This window comes from Acanthisitta chloris, unplaced genomic scaffold (genome assembly GCF_000695815.1).
Source record: "Acanthisitta chloris isolate BGI_N310 unplaced genomic scaffold, ASM69581v1 scaffold4550, whole genome shotgun sequence".
Lineage (NCBI taxonomy): Eukaryota > Metazoa > Chordata > Aves > Passeriformes > Acanthisittidae > Acanthisitta > Acanthisitta chloris.
Window position 1 is genome coordinate 57,974 of NW_008653281.1, and position 23,101 is coordinate 81,074.

At 39.7% G+C, this 23,101-nt stretch overlaps 1 protein-coding gene across 1 annotated transcript in view; it reads right to left on the minus strand.

The window, feature by feature from the left end:
* Nucleotides 1-21,331, minus strand: part of LOC103807547 (EGF-like repeat and discoidin I-like domain-containing protein 3) — a gene marked incomplete at both ends in the record, with an annotated part of 55,492 nt that extends 34,161 nt beyond the window's left edge. Inside the window, one exon of the mRNA XM_009080282.1 lies at nt 21,203-21,331. Within this exon, the coding sequence (XP_009078530.1) occupies nt 21,203-21,331 (129 nt within the window). The remainder of the gene's footprint in view (nt 1-21,202) is intronic.
* Nucleotides 21,332-23,101: the final 1,770 nt, after the last annotated feature.

Sequence of the window (23,101 nt, forward strand, 5' to 3'; positions counted from 1 at the left end):
TGAACTTTCTATTTCATATCATCTATGCGGTGATGGAGAAAATAAACTGAAGTTGTAAGGGACCTTTAAGAAATGTCTGTTTCGATATTGCCTGGCCTTGATGACTTGGTGAAGGAGACTGAGAACAGCAACCCCTGGACTGTTTGCCTCAAGGCTTGTTGATTCACTGGGTGTCTCCAGTTGCAAAGATAAGGAGGCCCCATAGTCCTCCACCCAAATCCTCCAGCTAACAGACAGTGCCCGACATTCCAAGGTAATGAGGCACCACTGTCCACCACCTACACCCACTGGCTGCAGAGCCCTCTGCTAGATGATAATAGACATCCACTCCAGCTGCCTAGACCACAAGGCACCACTGTCCACTACTGTCCATGACTGATATCAGAGGCTGGGAGTTGGTCACCTCCACCTCACCTCACACTCACCACAGAGAAAAGACAGCTATGGATCATCAGAATGCTGCTGGACCTATGCTAGTGACTATCTCTACGGCACTATCCCAGATATTTCGTGCTTCTCCCCCTTTTCTGTTTCTAACTTTCCCACAGACCCTTCTCTCTCTCCCCTGAGTAGCCAAAAATAAAGTCTCACTCTGTAAGGGTATTTTGACCTCATTTGTGTCTAATTCACACTGGGGGAATCGATCGAACACTCCTGAGTCTTACTGGACCGGGACAGAAGTACCACCTACATTTTAAAGCAAACCTCATATTCCATCCTCATCGAGCAATCAGCAATGACCAGTGCAGAAAGATGGAAGATTTCAATTATTATCTTTGTTACTTGGCTCCTAAAGTTTTTTACAGCAATTTCAAAACCTTTCATCCTATCAGTTCAAACAAATATGTCATCTGATGATTAAAGAAAGACTGTTTAATTTATCCTGTCTTATATGTTTAGTTGAAAAGAAGATTAACTGAACAGTGTTAAAGAACATAAGGAGCTTCCTTTAGCATGTGCTAAAGAATGCGTTCTACAGAAACATATAATTTGTTGTTATATAATTTGATTGAATGTGCAGATGTAGGATATTAAATTAAAGATTATTCCTGCAAATTGTGGTCAGATATCATTCTCTGCATACCACCATCCAGCCAGTTCATTATCCACGTCGGTGACAAGGAGAGTGGGCTTGAGTGCTCCCTCATCAAGTTCCCTGCGGCACCAAGCTGTGTGGGGCAGTCGACATGCTGGAGGGAAGAGATGTGCCATCCAAAGGGACCTTGACAGGTTTAAAAGGTGGAACAATGCAAACCTCACGTAGTTTAACAAAATGAAGTTCAAGGTCCTACATCTAGGCTGTGGCAACAGCAGGTACAGCTACAGGTTGAGTGGGGAAGTAATTGAGGCCAGCAGTGAGTGAGGAGAAAGACTTGGCAGTGACAGTGGATGAGAAGCTCCCCATGAGCTGCAGTGTGAGTTCAGTCCAGAAAGCCAGTTGAGTCCTGGGCTGCATCCAAAGGAGTGTGGGCAGCAGGTCAAAAGAGGTGATTCTTTCCCTCTGCTCTTGTGAGACTGACCTGGAATACTGTGTGTAGTTCTGGTGCCCTCAACATAAGAAGGACATGGAACTGTTGGAGCAAGTCCAGAGGAGGCCATGAAGCTGATAAGAGGACTGGAGCATCTGCCTTATGAGGACAGGCTGAGGAAATTAGGGCTGTTCAGCCTGGAGAAGAGAAGACTGGGCAGAGACCTCAGAAGTTTTCAATATCTGAAGGGCCTACAAGGGAGCCGGAGAGGGACTCTGTGTTAGGAACTGCAGTGATAGGACAAGGGGTAATGGGTTCAAACTGAAGGAGAGGAAGCCTAGGTTGGATGTGAGAAAAATGTTTTTCCCTGTGAGGGTGGTGAAACAGGCTGCCCAGGGACATGGTTGCTGTCCCGACCCTGGTGGTGTTCAAGGCCAGGCTGGATGAGGCTGTGAGCAACCTGATGTAGTGAGGAGGTGTCCCTGCCCATGGCAGGTGGTTGGGACTAGATGATCTGTAAGGATCATTTGAACCCCTAAATTCTATGATTCTTTCCTGAGCTCAGATTTCGCATTCCCAGATATGCCAATTATGATACCACACTTTGCAACAGCTGGTGTGTTTCTTTCTTCTGAAACACGTATATATTCCCTCTTACACTTTGTTATACTGTCACAGTAAGAAGTAAATTTGAATAGCAATTTTAAAATGCCACAGTTTCTGAAGTAGTTGCTTCTAAAGATAATAAATACTCACATAGAAAAGTTTTTTCCATGTTGTTAGATTCTAATTCTTCCCTCATGGCATAATGAACCTACATAATGAACCTACATAAAGAGGGTGTGCTTTTGATGTAAATTAAGTTATACACAGTGAAATCGCCACAGGTTGCTCATGATTTTTCAGGTACGATTAGGTTTTATGTTGGGGTAGATGCAGGTCAGGTTTTGAAGTGTTGTTCAGGAAAAAATATTACCCACTGCAGTAGCTAAAACACATATAGAGTGGGTACTGCCAGAGAAATCAGAAGTCCTCAGAGAGGCACCTAGTAAAACTGACAAATACTGAGTGAAATGGACTCATTAAGAGGTAAAGTGTTGGTTTCTAAATAGGGTGCAGGTTAGTTAGATAAAACCCAAACAGAAAACCTCTAAAATGTCTGAAACCCAAAAACCAAATGTAAGAAACTCACCCCTAAAGCCCCAAACCTAAACCCCCCAAATTCCTATCCCCATGCCCAACCGCCCAACATTTCTCCACTGAAGATGGATTCTGCAATTGACAGTGATGTGGGAACAAGGAAAAACCGACCATTTTCTGAAAACAGATTGTCCCTTGAATAATAGCTTGAATGGTTAAGAGAGTTGATTAGGAAATGAAGGCTATGCTAAGGTTTCTTTTTATGCTGAAGATGATTACATTTACAGTTTCTATCTCCTAAGATCAATCCATAACTATGAAGCTATTAAGCACACTTCTGTTTGAAGCACAGTCATGGTGTACTCTGAAACAGAACAACGCTGTCAGAAGATGAGAAAGGAAGAGAGAACTTGGTTCTATTACACAGTAATTTGGGGGATCATCAAGAGGCAGATTACTGTGCTTTTATCTTTCTTTGGTTGATTATATGCCTATATATATTTATTTAATCCCCTAAGTATTTAATAAAAAATGAGTAAAAACTAGCAATGTACTTGCAAACATAATATAATTAAACATACATGACCCGCATTTTGGACTTGATCTGTTGAATACAGTCACATGTGTTTTCCTGAAAAATTACCCCACATGAAATTGGAATATAAAATATGTAACTGTCATAATAAAAAATTTAACTCTTAGAGTCATTCGAGTTCTTCGGGAAGCTACTTGGTAGCTGACTTTTTGTGACACTAATCTCCATTTCACTGTGGGTTTTTGGAGCCAACACATCTTGCATTTTGGCTGCAAATACACACCAGTATCTTGTTCCTGTCCCCTATTTGCTTATTCTTTATGTAGCCTAAATCCCTGGTTTCTGCCCACCTGAACCCTTGTTTCTGATCCAGGGCTGCCTTTTGCAGTACATACTTCCTGAAATTCCCTCCTGCTGACAAGCACATTCTTTCCTTATCCTTTGATTTTACAATTGTTTTGGCTTCCTGATCACACTTGGTCTGTACCTCTCAACTCTAAGTCAGGTTTTTAATTAGTCTTATATCGTGACAGAATGGTTAGCCCATCACAGACACAGCAGTAAGCTTTAAGAGGCCCTACTGGAAGTCAGCATGGCACTTATTAGGGGCATTGATTAAACATAATTCAGCTATGCCTTAGTAATATTGCAAATATTTTTCCCCATAATAAAGTCAGTTTAGTATATAGAATACAGACAGGAATGGAAAATCAACTGGCTATAACCTCTGTATAATTGATATGAAGACTCACAACCACACACTGGATAAAGATCAAGTCACAATTTGAGTAATTTGACATTCTCTCCTGTTGACCAAATTTTAACATTTTTGAAGAAAACCTGAAAACTTCCCTACCTGTTTCTATTTCAAAATAAAAGCTATTGAAAATAAAAGTTGTGAGAACTGCAGTGAAAGGACATGGGGGAATGAGTTCAAATTGAAGGAGGTAAAGTCTAGGTTGGATGTGAGAAAAAAGTTTTTTCCTGTGATGGTGGTGAGACACTGGCACAGGTTGCCCAGGAACATGGTGGCTGTCCCAACCCTGGTGGTGTTCAAAACCAGGCTGGATGAGGCCTTGAGCAACCTGATCCGGTGAGGAGGTGTCCCTGCCCAGGGCAGGAGGTTTGGACTAGATGATCTCTAAGGTTCATTCCAACCCTAAATTCTATGATTCTATGGTTCTATGATAACAATGCGTCTCAGTATCTTTGCTTTTGGAAATTCGTATGGTATAAGCTGGAGAAACAGATAATATGGAATAATTATCTAATAACTGGAGTTTAGCTCAGGCTTATCTCATAGGTCCTTCGTGGTTCTCAACAGATTTTTAAAATGCATTCTAGGTATTTTTTCTCCACTGTGTATTGATCCGGAATGATTTAATTACAAGAATAAGTACTGTACCGGTAAGATCATACAAAATTTATGATCTTGTTTGCAGAATATATGCTACTGGAGGAGGCTCAGGGGAGACCTTATCCCCCTCTACAACTCCCTGCAAGGAGGTTGGAGTCAGGTGGGGTTTGGTCTCTTCTCCCAGGCAACCAGCAGGAGGACAAGAGTGCACAGACTCAAGCTCTGCCAGGGGAAGTTTAGGTTGGATATTAGGAAGAGATTTTTTTATGGTGAGATTGATCAGTCATTGGAATGGGCTGCCCAGGGAGGTGGTGGATTCATTGTCCCTGGAGCTTTTCAAGATGAGACTGGATGTGGCACTTAGTGTCTTGGTCTAGTAACCATGATAGGGTTGGACTTGATGATCTTGGAGGTCTTTTCCAACCCGGTTGATTCTACGATTCTACTGTTTAAACATGAAATTTCACAGAGTCAAACTTTTCACTGTTAATTTCCTAATAAATACCATGAAATTCAGCTTTCAGACTCTTTTTATTCTGTGCACCGATTTGCTCAAACACCAAATATTTATATGAGACATTAAATGGTAATGAATTGAAAAAAATAAAAGTATATCAGTTCTATTTGGTACAGAATCTGACTCAAGAGAACCAATAAAATTTACTATAGATACCTGAGGGATGAGGTACTCAGTTAAATGTTAGTATGTGTAGGATTCAGCAATTAACATACACAACGACACATATCCTTCAAAAGTATGAGACTTCTGTTAAAATATTCACCAAAAAACCCCCCCAATAAGTAATTAAAATATCCTTTCTGAAATTCATATGGTGCACTAAAACCATCCTAAATTGCAAAGGTTTCCTAAATGAGGATTACCTTGTTTTTTTAACTAGAAGTCTAGTAAAGAGATAAATAAGTACAAGTATTTAAAAAGAACTACTTGTATTTAAACAGAATTAGTAAGTATCACCAAAAGATTTTCATTCACATGTGGATAGTCTTTGTTTTTTTTAATCAAAAGATACACAAAATATAAGTAATTAACATAATAACTAATTCTATTATCGTAAATTATAGGTTTAAGAAAGTTTCTAACCAGTTTCTGACCACATTTTTGGCTGTAATTCATGCAAACAAAATGTATGCTGTAACTTCAGCTATAACTGTCCCATGATTTAACTAAGATTAAAGAGAAAAAGCACCAATACATTACTGTTTCAACCCTGGTATGAAACATTGGAAAAGAACTGGGGTATATTCCCATAAAATTTAGGAGTTTAGTATTATTAAATCTGAACTGGATGTATTCAATCCACATTCAGCATAGGACAGACATCTTTTTAAATTCAGTGGTTTGATTGCTTTTTCAAAGCTTGTTTCCTGACCACAGAAGGCTGCAAAAATGCTGTGCCAGAAAACCTGCAGGAAGCTTCAAGTATAATGTCATGCTGAAGGGATTCACTGTTAGATAGTGTTATTATCTGATCTTCAAAAAGAGCAAAAACAGCTTTACACTTGAGATGGAAAGTACAAACCTCTTGCTCCCCACCCTTAGAGGCTAAACATTATATTATCCCTATTCCCATCGTTCTACATGAAGTTTTTTTCTTTCTGTAAGTATTTGGTACCAGATACTGTGGTAAATGTCCTCTAGAATAATCAACCACAGGGCTATCTTTTAGAATTCTTTCTGAAACATTCAGTACAAATATTTTAGATAACATCTAGTATCACCAAAAGATTTGCAATCACAGGTGGATAATCTTTGATTTAACAAAAAATACACAAAATATAAGTAGTTAACATAATAATTCTATTATAGTTACTTATAGGTTTAAGAAAGTTTCTAACCAGTTTCTGACCACATTTTTGGCTGTAATTCATGCAAACAAAAAGTAAGCTCTAACTTCAGCTATAACTGGGCCATGATTTAACTAAGATTATAGAGAAAAAATCACCAGGCAGTGCTCAACCCTGGTGTGAAATACTGTGAAACACACAATCTATGTGAAACACAGAAGCTATGCTAAGGCACGGGCTACTGATTTGAGAGACAGCCAGCACAGCTTCACCAAAGGCAAATCCTTCCTGACCCAGCTAGTGGCCTTCTACGATGGAGTGACTCCACTTGTGGTCAAGGGAAGGTCTACAGATTTCATTTATCTGGAGTTCTGTAGAGCCTTTGACATGGTCCCCCACAACATCCTTCTCTCTAAATTGAAGAGAATAGATTTGATAAGTGGACTACTGGGTGGGTAAGAAAGTGGTTGAACAGTTGCATCCAGAGAGTCGTGGTCAATGGCTCACAGTCTTGATGGACATCAGTGACAAGTGGTGTCCCTCAGGGATCCATGCTGGGACCAGTGTTACTTAATATCTTCATTAATAACATAGATGAAGGGATTGAGTGCACCCTCAGCAAATTTGCAGTGGACACCAAGCTGAGTCATACAGGTGACACACCTAAAGGATGGAATCACTCAAAGGCACCTGAACAAGGTCAAGAAGTGGCCTGTGGGAATCTCATGAGGTTTAGCAAGACCAACCACAAGGTACTGCACCTGGCTTGGGGCGATCCCTGATATCACTCCAGGCTGGAGGATGAACAGAAGGAGATCAGCCCTGCTGAGAAGGACTTGGACGTGCTGTGGATTAGAGGCGGGACATGTCCTGGCCATGTGCATGGGCAGAGACATCAATCCAACACACATATTTAAATTCTTATGTGCTATGCACACTTTGCTGGTTTTCCATCAAGTGAGCATTTTTACACTTAAATAATTTTTTCCAATTGTTTTCCTTAGAAACTATTGGAAAATCTGTGAAAGAATGGTGAGATTCATTTCATAGCAGCCTAATGGGAGCTTCTAGAGAGAGTATAAAGGTGCCTGTTTACTTCGAAGGATTTTGAGCAGATTTTAAACAAGGTAGGGCTTACAAGAATCTTTGCCACAGAAACTATCTCATGGAATTCACAGCAGTATTTGTGGCTTTATTTTCATACTATTTTTTGGGGGGCTATTTTTAAATCCGTTTTGATCCCTTTTTTGGTTTTGAAAACACTCATAAATTAGATGACGCAGTGAAAATGTACTCTGCATAGGTGCCTTGCAAATATGTACCTTTCAGTTACAGTCCCTGAAACGTTATTACAATTTACCCTGTGGAGTCACACATCCAACACTGGACTATGTCAGTATTTTCTGATCTTCTATTTACCTGTTTAAATGCATATTCAATGCCATTTCATCTGAGGTAATTTAAATCAAATGGAATTTTGGAATAACATAGCCAGGACCTTTCTTACTAGTTTCAAAAGAGTAGGTACTTTGAAAGTTTTAATATAAATTGAAGCAGATTTTTCATTTTTAATTATTTTAATGAATACTGGCATGAAAACCTTCGTCCCGCTAAGTAACTTACCATTTAATTTGACACTGTAGAAGTACGTCTTCAGGGCAACTATTCCTAGCGTATCCAATGAACCTTATTAAAATAATTGGCTATTTATATAACAACCATTTGACAAAGCATTTAACTGTAGTTGAGGAAAAATAAATCTTATTAAAAAGTGAATCAACTTGTGAATCATTTATCATTACAAGCAATACTATAAAAATCTCAACTTCAAGCATAAACTTAAATTATCCAAAATTAGACTGTAACCTCTAACTGGATGATGTGTAAAAGTAGTGTAGGGGGGCTCATGGTAAGAAGTTCAATTATTTTCCAGGCAAGTTTGAACCCAAATCAGTAAATTAGTGTATTTTGCTTCACATATCCCAAAATAACTGTATTTTTTTCAAAATGTGGCTGTTTATGCCTTTCAGAATAGAGTGAGTGTAGGGAGACATCATTTTCACATGAGTATTGCTACAGCACGTGATTTTTTAAAATATTATTAGGCCAACAAGTCCTGGAGGATACAATGATGGATGTTCTAAAATAATGAAACCAGATGGTTGTACATGTTCACATGTCTTTATTTGATATACACAGGGTGAAGGGTATTCATTTATAGCCAATCTATAAAATTCTACATAAATCTTATTTAAACTACTATGAAAAGTTGCTTGTGGGACTCCAGTACACTTGGGTTCAACATCTGTACTAGCGATATGGACAGGGGATTGAGTGCACCCTCAGCCCTGACCACACCAAGCTGTGTGGGGCAGTCACAGTTGGAGGGAAAGGATGGGACGGGACATCCAAAGGGACCTTGACAGGCTGGAGAGGTGGAACAATGTAAATCTCATGAAGTTTAACAAAATTAAGTGCAAGGTTCTACATCAGGGCCACGGCAATTCCAGGCACCTCTAGAGGCTGGATGGGGAAGTCATTGACACCAGCAGTGCAGAAAAAGACCTGAGAGTGACAGTGGGTGAGAAGCTCATCATGAGTTGCAGTGTGAGCTCAGCCCAGAAAACCAATGGAATCCTGGGCTGCATCCAAAGGAGTGTGGGCAGCAGGTCAAAAGAGGTGATTCTTCCCCTCTGCTCTTGTGAGACCCACCTGGAATATTGCACACAGTTCTGGTGTCCTCAGGATAAGAAGGACATGGAACTTTTGGACGAAGTCCAGAGCAGGACACAAAGTTGATAAGAGGACTGGAACATTTCCCCTATGAGGACAGGGTGAGGGAGTTGGGGCTATTCAGCCTGGAGAAGAGAAGACTGCATGGTGACCTCAGAGCAACTTTTCACTATCTGAATGGCCCACAAGGGAGCCGGAGAGGGACTCTGTGTTAGAAACTGCAGTGATAGGACAAGGGCTAATGGGTTCAAACTGAAGGAGGGTAAGTCTAGGTTGGATGTGAGAAAAATGTTTTTTCCTGTGAGGGTGGTGAGACACTGGCACAGGCTGCCCAGGGTTGGTGGCTGCCCCAACCCTGGCAGAGTTCAAGGCCAGGCTAGATGAGGCCTTGAGCAACCTGATCTAGTGAGGAGCTGTCTCTGTCCAGGGCAGGGAGGGTTGGGACTGGATGATCTGTAAGGTCCATTCCAACTCTTAAATTCTATGATTCTATGTTGTGTAAGTGCACACATATGTACTATGTAAAGGTAATTTCTACTCTTTTGTAATAACTTTCCTATTCATACACCTACTTGTTCATATATATATATGTTTTACTGTCAATTAATCTTGTTAGATTTAATCACAGGAATAATCTAACATTGTAAGGAGGAGAACAGGTTAATAAGTGAATAATGGCTTAACACATGACCAAATTAATGTCTGTTATTCACTACAGCAAATCACTGTGTTCATTATAGCCACACATATATCCCTAGCTCTGTAATATATGTATGCTTGTATGTATTTGTATGTTTGCTATTTATGTACAGAACCAGAAGAGCAAGAGAAAAAACATAGCACTACAAGTTGGTAAATATCCTCAGTCCCCAGGAAGGTGGTGAAGAAAGACATATTGGGAGGCATTTTCCAACACATGGAGGACAACATTGTGAAGCGAAGTGTTCTAGTTAAAATACAGAAAACTATGGAAACACCTTCTCTTACAGTGGTCAAACAGAGGAGAAAAGCTGTGGAGTCTCCATCTGGGCAAATATTCAAAACAGGACTGGATACATTTCTGGGCAACTGCTCTGATCTGTGTGACATTGCTGAAGTATAGAGCCTGGACTAGGTGATCTCCAGAAGTCACTTACAACCTAAACAATTATCTGACATATGCACATGCTATATATGCCAAGTATACAATATGTATTATCTGTGGCAAACACCTTATTTGTTAACCACTTATCAAACATTCTACCTTTCAGTAATTTGCTTGTCTCCTCTGCAAAGGTGAAAAGGAAGACCACATCTCTCTTCCTATAAAAGATGCAAAATGTGTATGAAGCAGTTTCCTCACACCAACAATGTCTGTCTAGCTCAGGAAGGGAATTATTTATTGCTGTGACTTCTGTCTCCATCTGACTGACAGCTCTATTATCTCAGGGTACACACACCCTGGTTGCTCTTCATGACTCACAGAGAGTTATACGCCCTGCACTAAAAACATCTCTTAGAACTGGAACTTGTATTTATACCAGCTGACCCAGACAATGTCACCTTTGCTTGATGATCACATCAAATATCCAAACAGGTCTGTTCATTTTCCACAACTATGTTTACCAGCTAAGGAATTGCCTTCCAGTCCATACATATCATCTGTACCATAACCTAGGGCTGTGCACGCTACAATTCCTGTAAAACCCTCCACTTTTCCTGAGAAATGGGAGGAGGTCCAATCTCTATTAGAGCATTGACATAATGGTATAAGAAATACGTATTGAAAACTCTGAATTTTATATTTGGGAAAAACCTATTTCACCTTTCAATCTTTTCCTAATTTTGGTGTATGTCTTCTACAGTATTATTCTGAAGCTCCCTTAAATACTAAGCACCACTGACAAAGAAAATAGATGGGATGAGATGAGATGAGAACAGACTAATTTCTCTCTAACATTGAAAACTGCTGATATGGAAAAGAATATTTCTTTTAAATAAACTCTAAAAACTACATGAGAGTAATATCTGTATGTATAACAGCTCAGCTAGGTACATGAAAGGGTCACATAGAATAAATTTTCAGAGCCAGATGCCACCTTACTGACTTGTGTAGATGGCAAAATGAAATCTGACAAGATGACAACACTTGCCTATTATTTGCAGGTAAATAGCAATTTAAATTCTCTTTTATGGTGCAATGCAAACACATCTGGACCAGTGAACATCAATTCACTGCTAATGCTTTGTTGCAAGGGGGCAATTCCTGAATGGAATTCCTGAATCTAACCTGTTAGAAAAGTAGACCTGACAGTTCCACCTTTTACAGAGGCATAGAATCTCAGAATGGTTCGGGCTGGAAAAGACCTTAGAGATTATCTAGTTCCAAACACCCACAATGGGCAGGAACACCTTCAGCTAGACCAGGTTGCTCTGAGCCCCATCCAAACTGGTCTTTACCACTTCCAGGCATGGAGCAGACATAATTATGGCACTTACGTCCCTCTGTATGCTTCTCTCTCCTCAATTCTTTAGTCCCTAGCACTGGCCACATTCAGTAACCTGATCCCACTGATAATCTCTCATTGCAATTAGTATGTACACTTCCAGACAAGCCTTGTGAGATGATTCAAACTGAAGTCTGATGAAGTCAGACAGGTTATGCTACATTTGTAAGGGAATGGTCTTACAGAATTATAGTTGCAGAGTAAAACAATAAGAGTTGAGGACATAATAATAATTAGTGTTGTGGTCAACAGGACTAGCAAAGTGATTCTTCCCCTGCACTTGGCAATGGTGAGGCCACTGTGTACAGTTCTGGGCCCCTCAGTTCAGGAGGAACATTGAAGTGCTGGAGCGGATCCAGGGAAGAGCAACAAGGCTGGTGAAGGGACTTGAGCACAAGTCTAGTTCTGCTGGGGAGGTTTAGGCTAAATATTAGGAAGAGATTTTTTACTGAGAGTGTGATGAGGCATTGGAATGTGCTGCCCAGGGAGGTGGTGGATTAACCGACCCTGGAGGTTTTCAAGATGAGACTGGATGTGGCACTTAGTGCCATGGTCTAGTAACGATAGTAGGGTTGGACTTGACGATCTTGGAGGTTTTTTCCAACTTGGCTGATTCTATGATTCTATGATAATGTCTGCACATTCCTACACATGTCTTAGGAATCTTTTCTCTGTACAAATTCTAGGCAGGCTGGGAGGACTGAATGAACATTTACCCACTGGAGTGTTTTATGTCAATTCCCAGTATGTAAAATCCTAGGAATTTTAGTTTACCAGACTATTTTCTTTTAGATTATTTTAATCTCAAAGGGATCTGGTTCTTCTGTGCTCAGTCTGCTGTCACAGGAAGGAAAGCAAAGTAAGCAGGGATGATCAAGATATTTTCTTTAAAAATGCACTCCTGCTTCAAATTAAAACTCTCATCCATATGACACACAGAAATGACTGTATGTTATTTAACACATCAGTATAAATGCAAACTACAAGAATATCCTGGGTATTCATATGCAAATGTGACAACACCATGAGTTTTGCTCAAGATATTTTCTGAATACAAATGGAATGCATTTATAATGCAGACTGGTATATACTATTAGCCTATTATCTCATTATATTTAGCTACAAGTCCAAGTATTGTTTCAAGTTTTGCACACACAGGTAGTGAGTCTATGCAATATCCTTCTCTCCCTCTGGATAATGCTGGATTGCAAAAGTGCATCCACATGAAAAAATACTGCTTATATTTTCAAAAGAGTAGCCAGACTACTGAATATTCTTCTGGATCTTCCTTCTAAAAGGTCCTTCGGCTTCTTCAAAGCTCTCACTGGGTCTGTAGTATAAAAAACCTCCTGATGACTAAATTTGTTTCCTCTCTTCCATTTTTCAGAAAAAATTGCCATGCAAATTGTTCAAGCTCCATACAATAAAGTCAGTCAGAAAATTTTCATCTAGATCAATGAACAATGGAAACACCAACATTCTGTACAGTAACAGGGAGCTGCACAGCTGTGTGCCAGCATGAGTTCCTAACATGAATACAATATTTTAATTCTACATCCTAGACACACCTACACATACAGATGGCTGAGCACAGTAATTCTTACAGAAGCAGAACAATAAAAACAAGAAAATAAAAAAGAATTACAGAACTCATCCATTTTTTCCCTAACAGCTGTTTCCTACACAGATGGATCAGACTGTGCCACTGTATGACAAAATCCTAAATGATAAGTGTTGTCTCATTAAACAATGAGCTTTCATTTCAAGATTTCATTTATCTTCACTGTCTTCCACAGAGGAATGAGCTGGTTGATCTGTAAGGAACCTGTGGGTGCAATAAAGACTGAGAAAAGTTCTTCCTTTAAAGCCATGGCACGGCTGTGTTGATCCTAAAGCATCACAGTGGCTGAAATTGTCTCATAACTTGCTGTGTTCACTTAAATAGACATAAAAAGTGGGTAAAAGGAAAACAGATGTTTTGTCCAGCCACAGTTTTCACGTGTTCTTCCTCTAATCATCCATATCTCTACAGCGATTCATCAGTTGTTCTCTTGCTTGGGACTCAGTGCACCCTCAGCATGTTTATTATAAAATGTATGTTATAAAAGGGAGAATGTATGATGCAGATGTTATGAGGGGGTAATTTATTGAATTTAAAGTGAATTTGTTCAGCACTTTTTATTATTTATTCAAATATGAAGAGAAACTCCTATGTGCATAATATCTCCCTATGCTATCTTTTTAATAGCAGAACATGAATAAATTTAATTTCTTTTGCAATCAAACAGCAATTCCTATAATTTTTGGAACATTAATTCCTTTCTACTGTAAAAAAACCCCACTAATCCTTAAGAAAGACAGTAATTTGGGGAAGACAGATTTACCCGGCCACAAAAAAGTTTCTAATGGCTATTGACAACCTAAGTGACTTTCATACCATAGAAACACACATCTTCTTAAAAGCACCATTCATTCTATAGTTCAGTCAGTGTATGGATTGTAAGAAATCCACCCCCATGTTCAATATCCCCATAAAACCCAAAAGCGATCATGAAGATCTATTTCCTCCCACTATGACATCTTATGAAAGAAACTTAGCCATCACTGAAGGGTGCTTAATAAAAGCCTCAGCTCAATATCCAGTTCTGGTCAAAATGAGGGGAGGGAAATAATCAAAAAGAAACTTCCAACAAAATGCTGCATAAAGAACACAGAAAGTACTGTAAAGATCTTCTAACAAATAAGTGGTACAGCTTTCTCTTCAGCATAGGCCACTGTCACAGTAAAATCCACCACAGAACAAAAGAGGTTTTGAGAAGGCCACTGCAAAATCATTTAAAAGTATGAGAATAACTATCATGTGAAACAGAAAAGGCAACAATTTAAACTAGGAAAAGTAAGAGGGAGCATGACAAATGTCTGCAAAATAATAAGTGGCATACAGAAGGCATTCAAAATCTGCTTTTCTTCTAGTCTTATAATAGACAAAGAATGAGACATTTAAAGATGCTGAATGACAGCAGATTTGAAATGGAAAAGGGATTTTCTTTTTCAATATACAGCAAAATTAGACTATGAAACTCAATTCAACGCACGAGGAAATTGTTAAAGTCAGTAATTCAACAAGAAAAAAACACCTATTTGAAGCGTGTATGAATGAAAAGAATAAACAATGCTATACAAGCAAATGCCAAGAAGAGTAAAACAAAATTGGTGGGGATATTATACCTCATACTTGGGAATGTAAAATAATCTTTGGTTCTTACCGAATGAAAAAAAATCTTGAAGTAGTGGGGCAGTTGTGCCCTATCTTTCACAATCCCTTCTGGGAAGTATCCAGTGTTGTTCTATTACCTAAGGTTTAATGCTTTTTTCTCTCTGGGCTTTAAGTAGCCTCAGCTCAGTCACCTACTGCTTTAACCAAGATATTTATTTTGATTTCAAAGGCAACAAATACCTACACCAATTGCCCCAAAATTGTTCTCACTATTGTTCAATATCACCACACATTTATTGCAAGAAGATTCATCAACCAAACTCACTCTGTTTTCAACTGACAAACTCAAAATTTTCTACTTCATTAGAGCATTTGTTTCTTGCAGGCAGCTCCACACCAAAGTTTTCCTGAACTTCTGTGAACAGGTGAAACATCTACTGTGCTTATACACCTGGTTGTTCTGCCATTTCTTTATTACCTTTAAACAGCTTCCATCTTAGGAACATTCTAACATTTTACTGACTTTTCTTTCAACGGCCATTAGTGGCTACTTCCTTTTTAATTCTTTATTGGTGATCTCTCTTAGATGTCTTTCTAATTTCCCACTTTCTCTTACATTTTAATTAAGGGAAATTCTATAAGATTCCCAAATGCTTTCAGGAGCAACCTTCCTATAACATACTAATAATACATGTAACTTACTACTACTATACTATATAGTTTATTACTACTCCATTATTATATATTGCTACTAAAATTTGTTAAAACTATTCATAGAACTAATTTCAATGAAAATCAAACCCCTCTCAAAATAAAAAGAAATACCTCACTTAAATTTAGGATGCCCCTAAAGAGAAGCCATAGTAAGAGTTTATCAGCAGAAACATGTGATGAACATCCGGTGTGGTGCAACTGCATGTACACCAGCACATCAAATAAGCCCATTTGGCTCTTGGGATGGCTGGCTTGGAAGAGCCTCCATCTGTGCAAGATAACAATCCTTTTTAGTCTTCAAAATAAGAACAGCAGCATGAAAAACCATGTGTGGGGAATGGTTTCTGGAATGCTCTACCACCAAGCTGCAGCCACGAATGGTTTAGCAAGAGCACTCACTCACTGCAACACACAAAATCCATGGCAGAGGAGATTCTGCACCTTCTTCACATATATTTCTTCCTGATAATTGGAAAAATCACTATGATTCTGCACCTGGGACAGGGCAACCCTGGATGTACATATAAATTGGGAATGAGAGGCTAGAAAGCAGCATCAAGGAAAGAGAACTCAGGGTGCTGGTCAATGGCAAGTTGAATATGAGTCAGCAGTGTGCCCTGGCAGCCAGAGAGGCCAACTGTGTCCTGGGGTGTTGCGGGGGAATTTCGCACAGGGAAGCAAGCGGCCGACTCAATGTGAGTGATAAAGCAAGCTTCAACTTTATTGTTAGCTCAGTTCTTCTTTTATACGGTACACGACAAATGCGCCTATTCATCCTTTAGCATTACCTAAGAGCATTACCTAAGCTCTAAAAGTTACATTTATATACTTTTTCTGCTTGCGGTTGCAGCTGTGAAGAACCCTTCTTTATTCTCTGGAGAATTCTTCTTTGTTCTCCCGGATAGCCTGTCCTTGAGCTTACAACATTATGCTGTGAAGCTAAATGCCTGAGGCCTACTTCCTAGTTATATGCTCAAAGTTCCCATAGGCCTTTGCTCGACTCTTGCTCGCACAATGCACTCTCGGGGCTGTGGCCCTGTTCCCTTAGCCATTCTTCAACACTGGGGTGCATCAGGCACAGCATCACTGGCTGGTTGAGGGAGGGGATTGTCCCTCTTGACACTGTGCTGGTGTGGTCTCACCTCCAGTCCTGGAGGCAGTTTTGAGCACTGCAACATAAGAAAGATCTAAAAAGCATTCAAAGGAGGGGTTGCAAAGATTGTGAAGAACCTCGAGGGGAAGCCATACAAGAAGTGGCTGAGGTCATTTGGTCTGTTCAGCCTGGAGAAGAGGAGGCTGAGGGGAGAACACATGGAAGACTACAGCATCCTTGTGAGGGGCAGGGGTGGGGGAACACCGACCTCTGCTCTCTGGCAACCATTGACAAGGACGAAAGGAAATGTCATGGAGGTGTGTCAGGAGACATTTAGGCTGGATAATGGGAAAAGGTTCTTCACTCAATTGGTGACTGGGCACTGGTACAGCTCCCCAGGGCAGTGGTAACAGCACACAGCCTGATAGATCTCCAGGAGCATGGACAGATTCCTGGAGCCATCCTGTGCAGGGCCAGGAATTGGACTCAATGTTTCTTGTGTGTCCCTTCCCACTCAGAAGATTCCATGATTCTATGATTTGAATTTGCTGGTAGAGCTAAAGCTGCAAATTATGCATCATGTCAGCTGGACAGAAATGTATGGCCACAAACCTTTCCAGTTGCAGCCCCACAGTTAAAACCACTGCTTTATGGATAGCTGAGAGGAAGCCTCTACATACAATCAAAATGCAAGCAGGTGCTCTGCCACATGGCCCAGCCTGTGCAGTTTCCCAATACATTAGTGCAGCAGATGTGAGTATCACAGACCATCTATGACAGGGAGGTAGCAAGCAGATAATTCAGTACAGGCACTGGGAAGGGCTTGGTTACATAATTAAATGCGTTCAATTAATAACCCTTATTCTTGGAGTGTGAGGCATTTAGTTATGTCTGACAGAGTTAATGATCCTCAGAATATAAAACCACAAGCAAATCAAACCCTTAAATCTGAACCCTTTATTCTTTCAAACTTTAATTTTCCTGGTTGGATCTCTGTCATTTCAAATAGTTGAGTGGCAGCTAGTAACATATATTGTGACTCATGCCTCAATTTCTTAATTTTTTTCCATCAGGAAATCTCTGTTTGATAACCACAATATTGCATATTGTCTGTATCTCTCAATGTTCTGGATTATTATTTTATTTCATTCTATTTTATTAGTGGAAAAAATGTCCATTCCAGTCTTTAGGGTATTTCCCTGGATTTTCATTTGGTCTGGGCTGTTTTAATATAGAATCACAGAATGGTTTGGGTTGGAAGGGACCTTAAAGATCATTTAGTTCCAAGCCCCTGACATGGGCAGGGACACCTTTTACCAGCCCAGGTTGCTCAAAGCCCCATCCAACCTGGCCTGGAACACTTCCAGGGATGGAGAAGCCACAGCTTCTCTGGGCAACCTGGGCCAGTACTTCACAATCTTCACAGGGAAGAATTTCTTCCCAATGTCCCATCTATCCCTGCCTCCTGCCAGTGTGAAGTGATTCCCACCTTGTCCTGTCCCTCCAGGCCCTTGTCCCAAGTCCCTCTCCAGCTCTCTTGGAGCAACTTAGGCACTGCAAGGGGCTCTAAGGTCTCCCTGGAGCCTCCTTTTCTCCAGGCTCAATACCCCCAGGTCTCTCAGTCTGTCTCCAGAGCAGAGGTGCTCTAGTCCACTAAGTATCTTTGTGGTCTCCTCTGACCTCACTCCAGACACCCAGCACCTCCTTTTGGTGAATGACAAGGCCATGTATTTACATGGCTTTCAGTCAAATTTATCCTGAAGGAACAAAATTATTAGCTCTTCTCATGAATGAGCATCACCACCACAGTCTACACCTTAGTCTTCCTGGACATAGGTTGTATACAAGTTTCAGGAATTTAGGTGCTCTAAATTAGGGTTCGGGAAGAATCTTGATTCCAGTCAGGTAAGTAAATGTCTCTTAAATAATGTAAGGATTTTAAAAGAATATATTGCCTGTAGATATCATCACAAAAATCTGTCCAGGTTTCTACCTGAGGTAGACTTTTCTCTCCAAACACTGGTTAGTTTATAAGCCTTCAAATCGGAGACTGGTTTTTGTTTTGGCACTGGGGAATCAGAATCTTTTCAGACAATCACTGCCAATTAAAATCAGTTTTGCAATAAATAATGAATATAAAATCAGTGAAATTGCTAAGGATCTCTTTTATAATTTACATATTAATTATTCACATGGGTAAATGGTCAACAAATCTCAGAAATATTGACAGGGTGTTTGTTGATGTGAGTGATGAAATACCAGCTCTGGGGATGTATCTCAACTGAAAAATCAATCACCTAGCTTAATTGATCTGGTAACAGAATACTAGACATGAAAGAAATTCAAGATAAAAAAACCTATAGAAGAGAACTGTAACGTGGTATTTGGAATTCTTGACAGTTTAGAATGTGGTCATTTTATTTTTTTATGATAAACTTGACAGACTTTTTACTTGATTTACAGTGAGTTCAGAATTGAATTGCTAAATTTTATAAAGCAGAGGACTTTGTATGAAAGGAACTCTGTGAATTGAGCTAAAGTGGTATCACAGTCTACTACTGAAAGTCCTATAGTTCCTCCTGATTGCAGAGACCATCTTGCCTCTTCTCATAGCTAACATCCTTAGAGACCCTCTGAACACCTGTATAGCGTATCTGATTTATTATCACATCTTAAATCAGATTATCTGAAAAGGACTGAATTTCATTCTCCCCCAAGAGTAACTGTTCATATAAACTTGTCTTCTCTCAAATGCCTTCTTGGGTTCTAGTCTTCCCTCAGTAAACCTGAATCACCCATGTGAGAACTCTGCTTTGTTCTGAAATTGAACTATATGTATAACAGTTGACCGTTACATACCAGAATAAAGGATACAGGGAACCCAGCAAACAACTATGATGATTCACTCCATAATGCACTAACTGGAAGTTTTCTTTCATGAACTAAGTAATGAGAGATGACATTTTCCAAACAGGACCTGCATTTTCCCTGATGAAAAGTTGTGTTATTATTCACTTCTTTAACAAAGGTCACCTTCTTGACATTTACTGGAAGAAGTGTTGTATAACACACAATGATTACATGACTGGTCCCATGATGAAGCATGCCTGAGAATCTGAATCTGTGTAAGGATGTTTTCACATGAACTCATCCGTATGATTGGACATCAAGGACACATTTTCATGCTCCCAGTGGAAGAAGCAGGTGTATATTTTCACTAGATTAAGTTAGTGGCACTGCCTAGATTTCCTACATAATTAACTGAGAATGTGACCAAAGTTAATGAAAGTGAATGTCCATATTCTGGTCTTTGGAGACACTTTCCATTGAGTATATAAGGGACACAATGAACATTAAGTAGCTAGTTGAGCTGGACTGTATTGGTCCCTGACACTTCAAATTATAGACAAGTATCTAAATGAAGCAATTAATTAAGGTAAGCAGGATTCAGCACTTATTCACTCTGATCTGAATAAGTGAACTAATCTTTTACTTGCAAATGGAACAGGGTTCTTGATTGCTTGCTGAGTTTTTAACCTTTTGAGTAACAGTTGGCTTCCAAATGCATCAATAACACGAGCTTTTAAGAACCATCTTGTGCTGGGTTTAAGAACCATGCATGCACAAAATAAAATAAAAATTTGGTTCATGAATTTCTCCTTAGGCAAGCTCTTGTTCTAAATGAGTTTTGCATATTAAAAACCCCCCAGTTTCTATTCAAGTGACAGAGAGTGAAGATTGTACTTAAAGGTTAGCACAGGACCTCATCAGTCACTTGCAGATGGGCATACATATCTCTTACTAATTGGTTTTGGTCACTGGTGGGGTGGGGTGAGAAGCAGAAAAGGTTTTGACTCCATGTAAACACTGCCCAACAAACAGTAACTAAAACATCCCTGAATTATCAATTCTGTTTTCAGCACAAATTCAAAACACATCCCCGTAACAGCTACTGTGAAGAAATTAACTCCAGCCAAATCTGGCACACTCAAGGTTTGTTTTCCCATATAGCTACTTGTTAGTTCTGTATGTACACACTCTTAAGAGCAGGATACTGACCTGTTGTTCCCAATCTGACCTGAAAATAGGAAAGACTCTTCAAATAAATGGTAATGATTAGAAAGTGATCCAGATAGTGCATGTTAAACAGGATTAATGTACACCAGACTTAAGTCTGGAGCTTCTATCCTTGAATTTAAGTACTGTGATGTAAAACATTACTTCATAATTTGTAAAGATATAGATGAAGAAAGATCTAAAAGACATATTTATTCACATATTTCTTGTCAGTTACTCTTTCTCCCTTTGTCTATCACTAATAAAAACAAACCCATAAACAATACTGAGATAAGAATAGATCCCCACTATTTCAAATACACTTTTCTGTTAAGTCCATGTAAAACGTGGTTACATTGTCCTTGTCATGCTCTAAAATATGCCTAGCACACTATGCAAGGTTGTGTCCAGCAGGCTGATAGTCAGGTCATTTTTCTGAAGGTAGCAGTAGCAGTCAGTAGTGTTAATTTGTGCATAATATAAAGGCCAAAGACTGATATGCTTCAGAAACCAGATCTGGTATTAATCCTTAACATTGCAGGCAATAAAAAGGCTCCTATCTACAAATACAATAAAATTTACCATGTGGAACTTACTGTGCTGGCAGTGAATCCCATTAAATCCCTCTGGACATTTACAAACATATCCTATGAAGGTGTCGCCTCGGTACGCTTCACTAATTTCACATATCCCACCATTATGACACGGATTAGGAAGGCAGGGTCCTGGGAGAGGGGAGAAAAACAGAGAAGTATGTACATATACATAGTAACAACCATAATAATTTTAGTCATATCTAAGCATTCATCAAAGAAATAAAACACCTTATGTAGATCTTTGTATTCCACTAACCAAGTAAGATACAGTCTTCACTTACTTCAGATACTTGGAGTACGGATCTTTATGAACAAGAAAAACTATGAAGCATGTCACTACTCATTAATCACAGCATTATTTTTTAATGTAAGAGAAGACAGGAGACAGAGAAACTAAATCTTGCACTCCTATTAAAGATAACAGACATTCTAACTTTCACACCACTGAGGAAATAGGTATTAATCAAACATGTCTGTCATGTACAGAGTGACATGTACAATATCCCTGAATGATCACTGCAAATCAAGTTAGTAGTCTGAGGAGATCTTTGCTATGGCTTTGGGTGACTTTCTGGATATGTGACTGTCTGGGCCAGCAGTTAGCAGCTGCTAAACCAACTATTCCTTTTCCACTGAGTGCCTATTTAGCACATCCACTTCAAGACGATTTCAAAAAGCTCTTCTGAGTACATTTTCCTCAACTAAACACATCCTAGGACACATGACCCTTCAGCAGTGAGGTCTAATTTATTAGGTCTTCAATGATAAGAACTTTAAAAACCTTTAAATAAGAGATTCTTATAACCTGATGTCCAAAATTTAAACATTTAACAGCAGCTGTTAAAAGCTTTTCGCATTTTATTATCTTAGTAGTACCACCTGTAACATGACTCCTAGCAGAAGAAAACACTTGGAATTTTGATGACATTTTTTTCCCTAATCTTGTATTAAAGGACTAGCAACCACTGATTAGAATGACCTATGTGCCAGTTTGTGTGTAAAACGTTTTGTGAGTTCAAAATAAAGTATGTTATTTGCAACTCGTGCCATGTACATAAAATGGTGATGATCACTGCCCATTGAAATGCAAAGTCAATTATTCGCTCACTTAAAATTGCACTCTAAAAAACCACCAAACCCAAACAAAACAGAAAAGAATTCTACAGCATGATCTACTGACAATCAGCACTGGGAATTACAGAATCACAGAGTCACAAAATCATCTAGGATGGAAATGATGTCCAAGATCGAGTCCAACCTTTGACCAATCATCACCTTATCAACTAGACCAGAGCATTAAGCCCCATGTACAGTCATTTCTTGAACACCTCCACGGATGGTGATCCCACCACCTCTCTGGGCAGCCCGTACCAATGACTGACCATTCTTTCTGTGAAGAAATGACTCCTGATATCCAGCCTGGACCTTACCTGGCACAGCTCGAGGACATTTCCTCCTTTTCTATTTCTAGTAGCCTGGGAGAAGAGACTGATCCCCATGTGGCTGCATCTTCCTGTCAGGTAGTTGTAGACAGTGATACGGTCCCCCTGAGCCTCTCTTTCTACAGACTGAGCCTCCTCAGCTCCCTCGGTTGCTCCCCATCAGACTTGTGCTCCAGACGCTGCCCCAGCTCCGTTCCCCTCTCTGGGCACACTCCAACACCTCAATGTCTTTCTTGTCATGAGGGGCCCAAACCTCAACCTGGGACCTGCTATGAGGCCCCACCAGTGCTCAGTACAAGGGACGTTCACTCTTTTGGACCTGCTGGCCATACTATTGCTGGTATAAGCCAGGCTGCCATTAGCCTTCTGGCCACCTGAGCACATGCTGGCTCATGTTCAGCTGCTGTCAACCAGCACCCCCAGGTCTTTTCCTGTCCAGGCAGCTTTCCAGCCACTC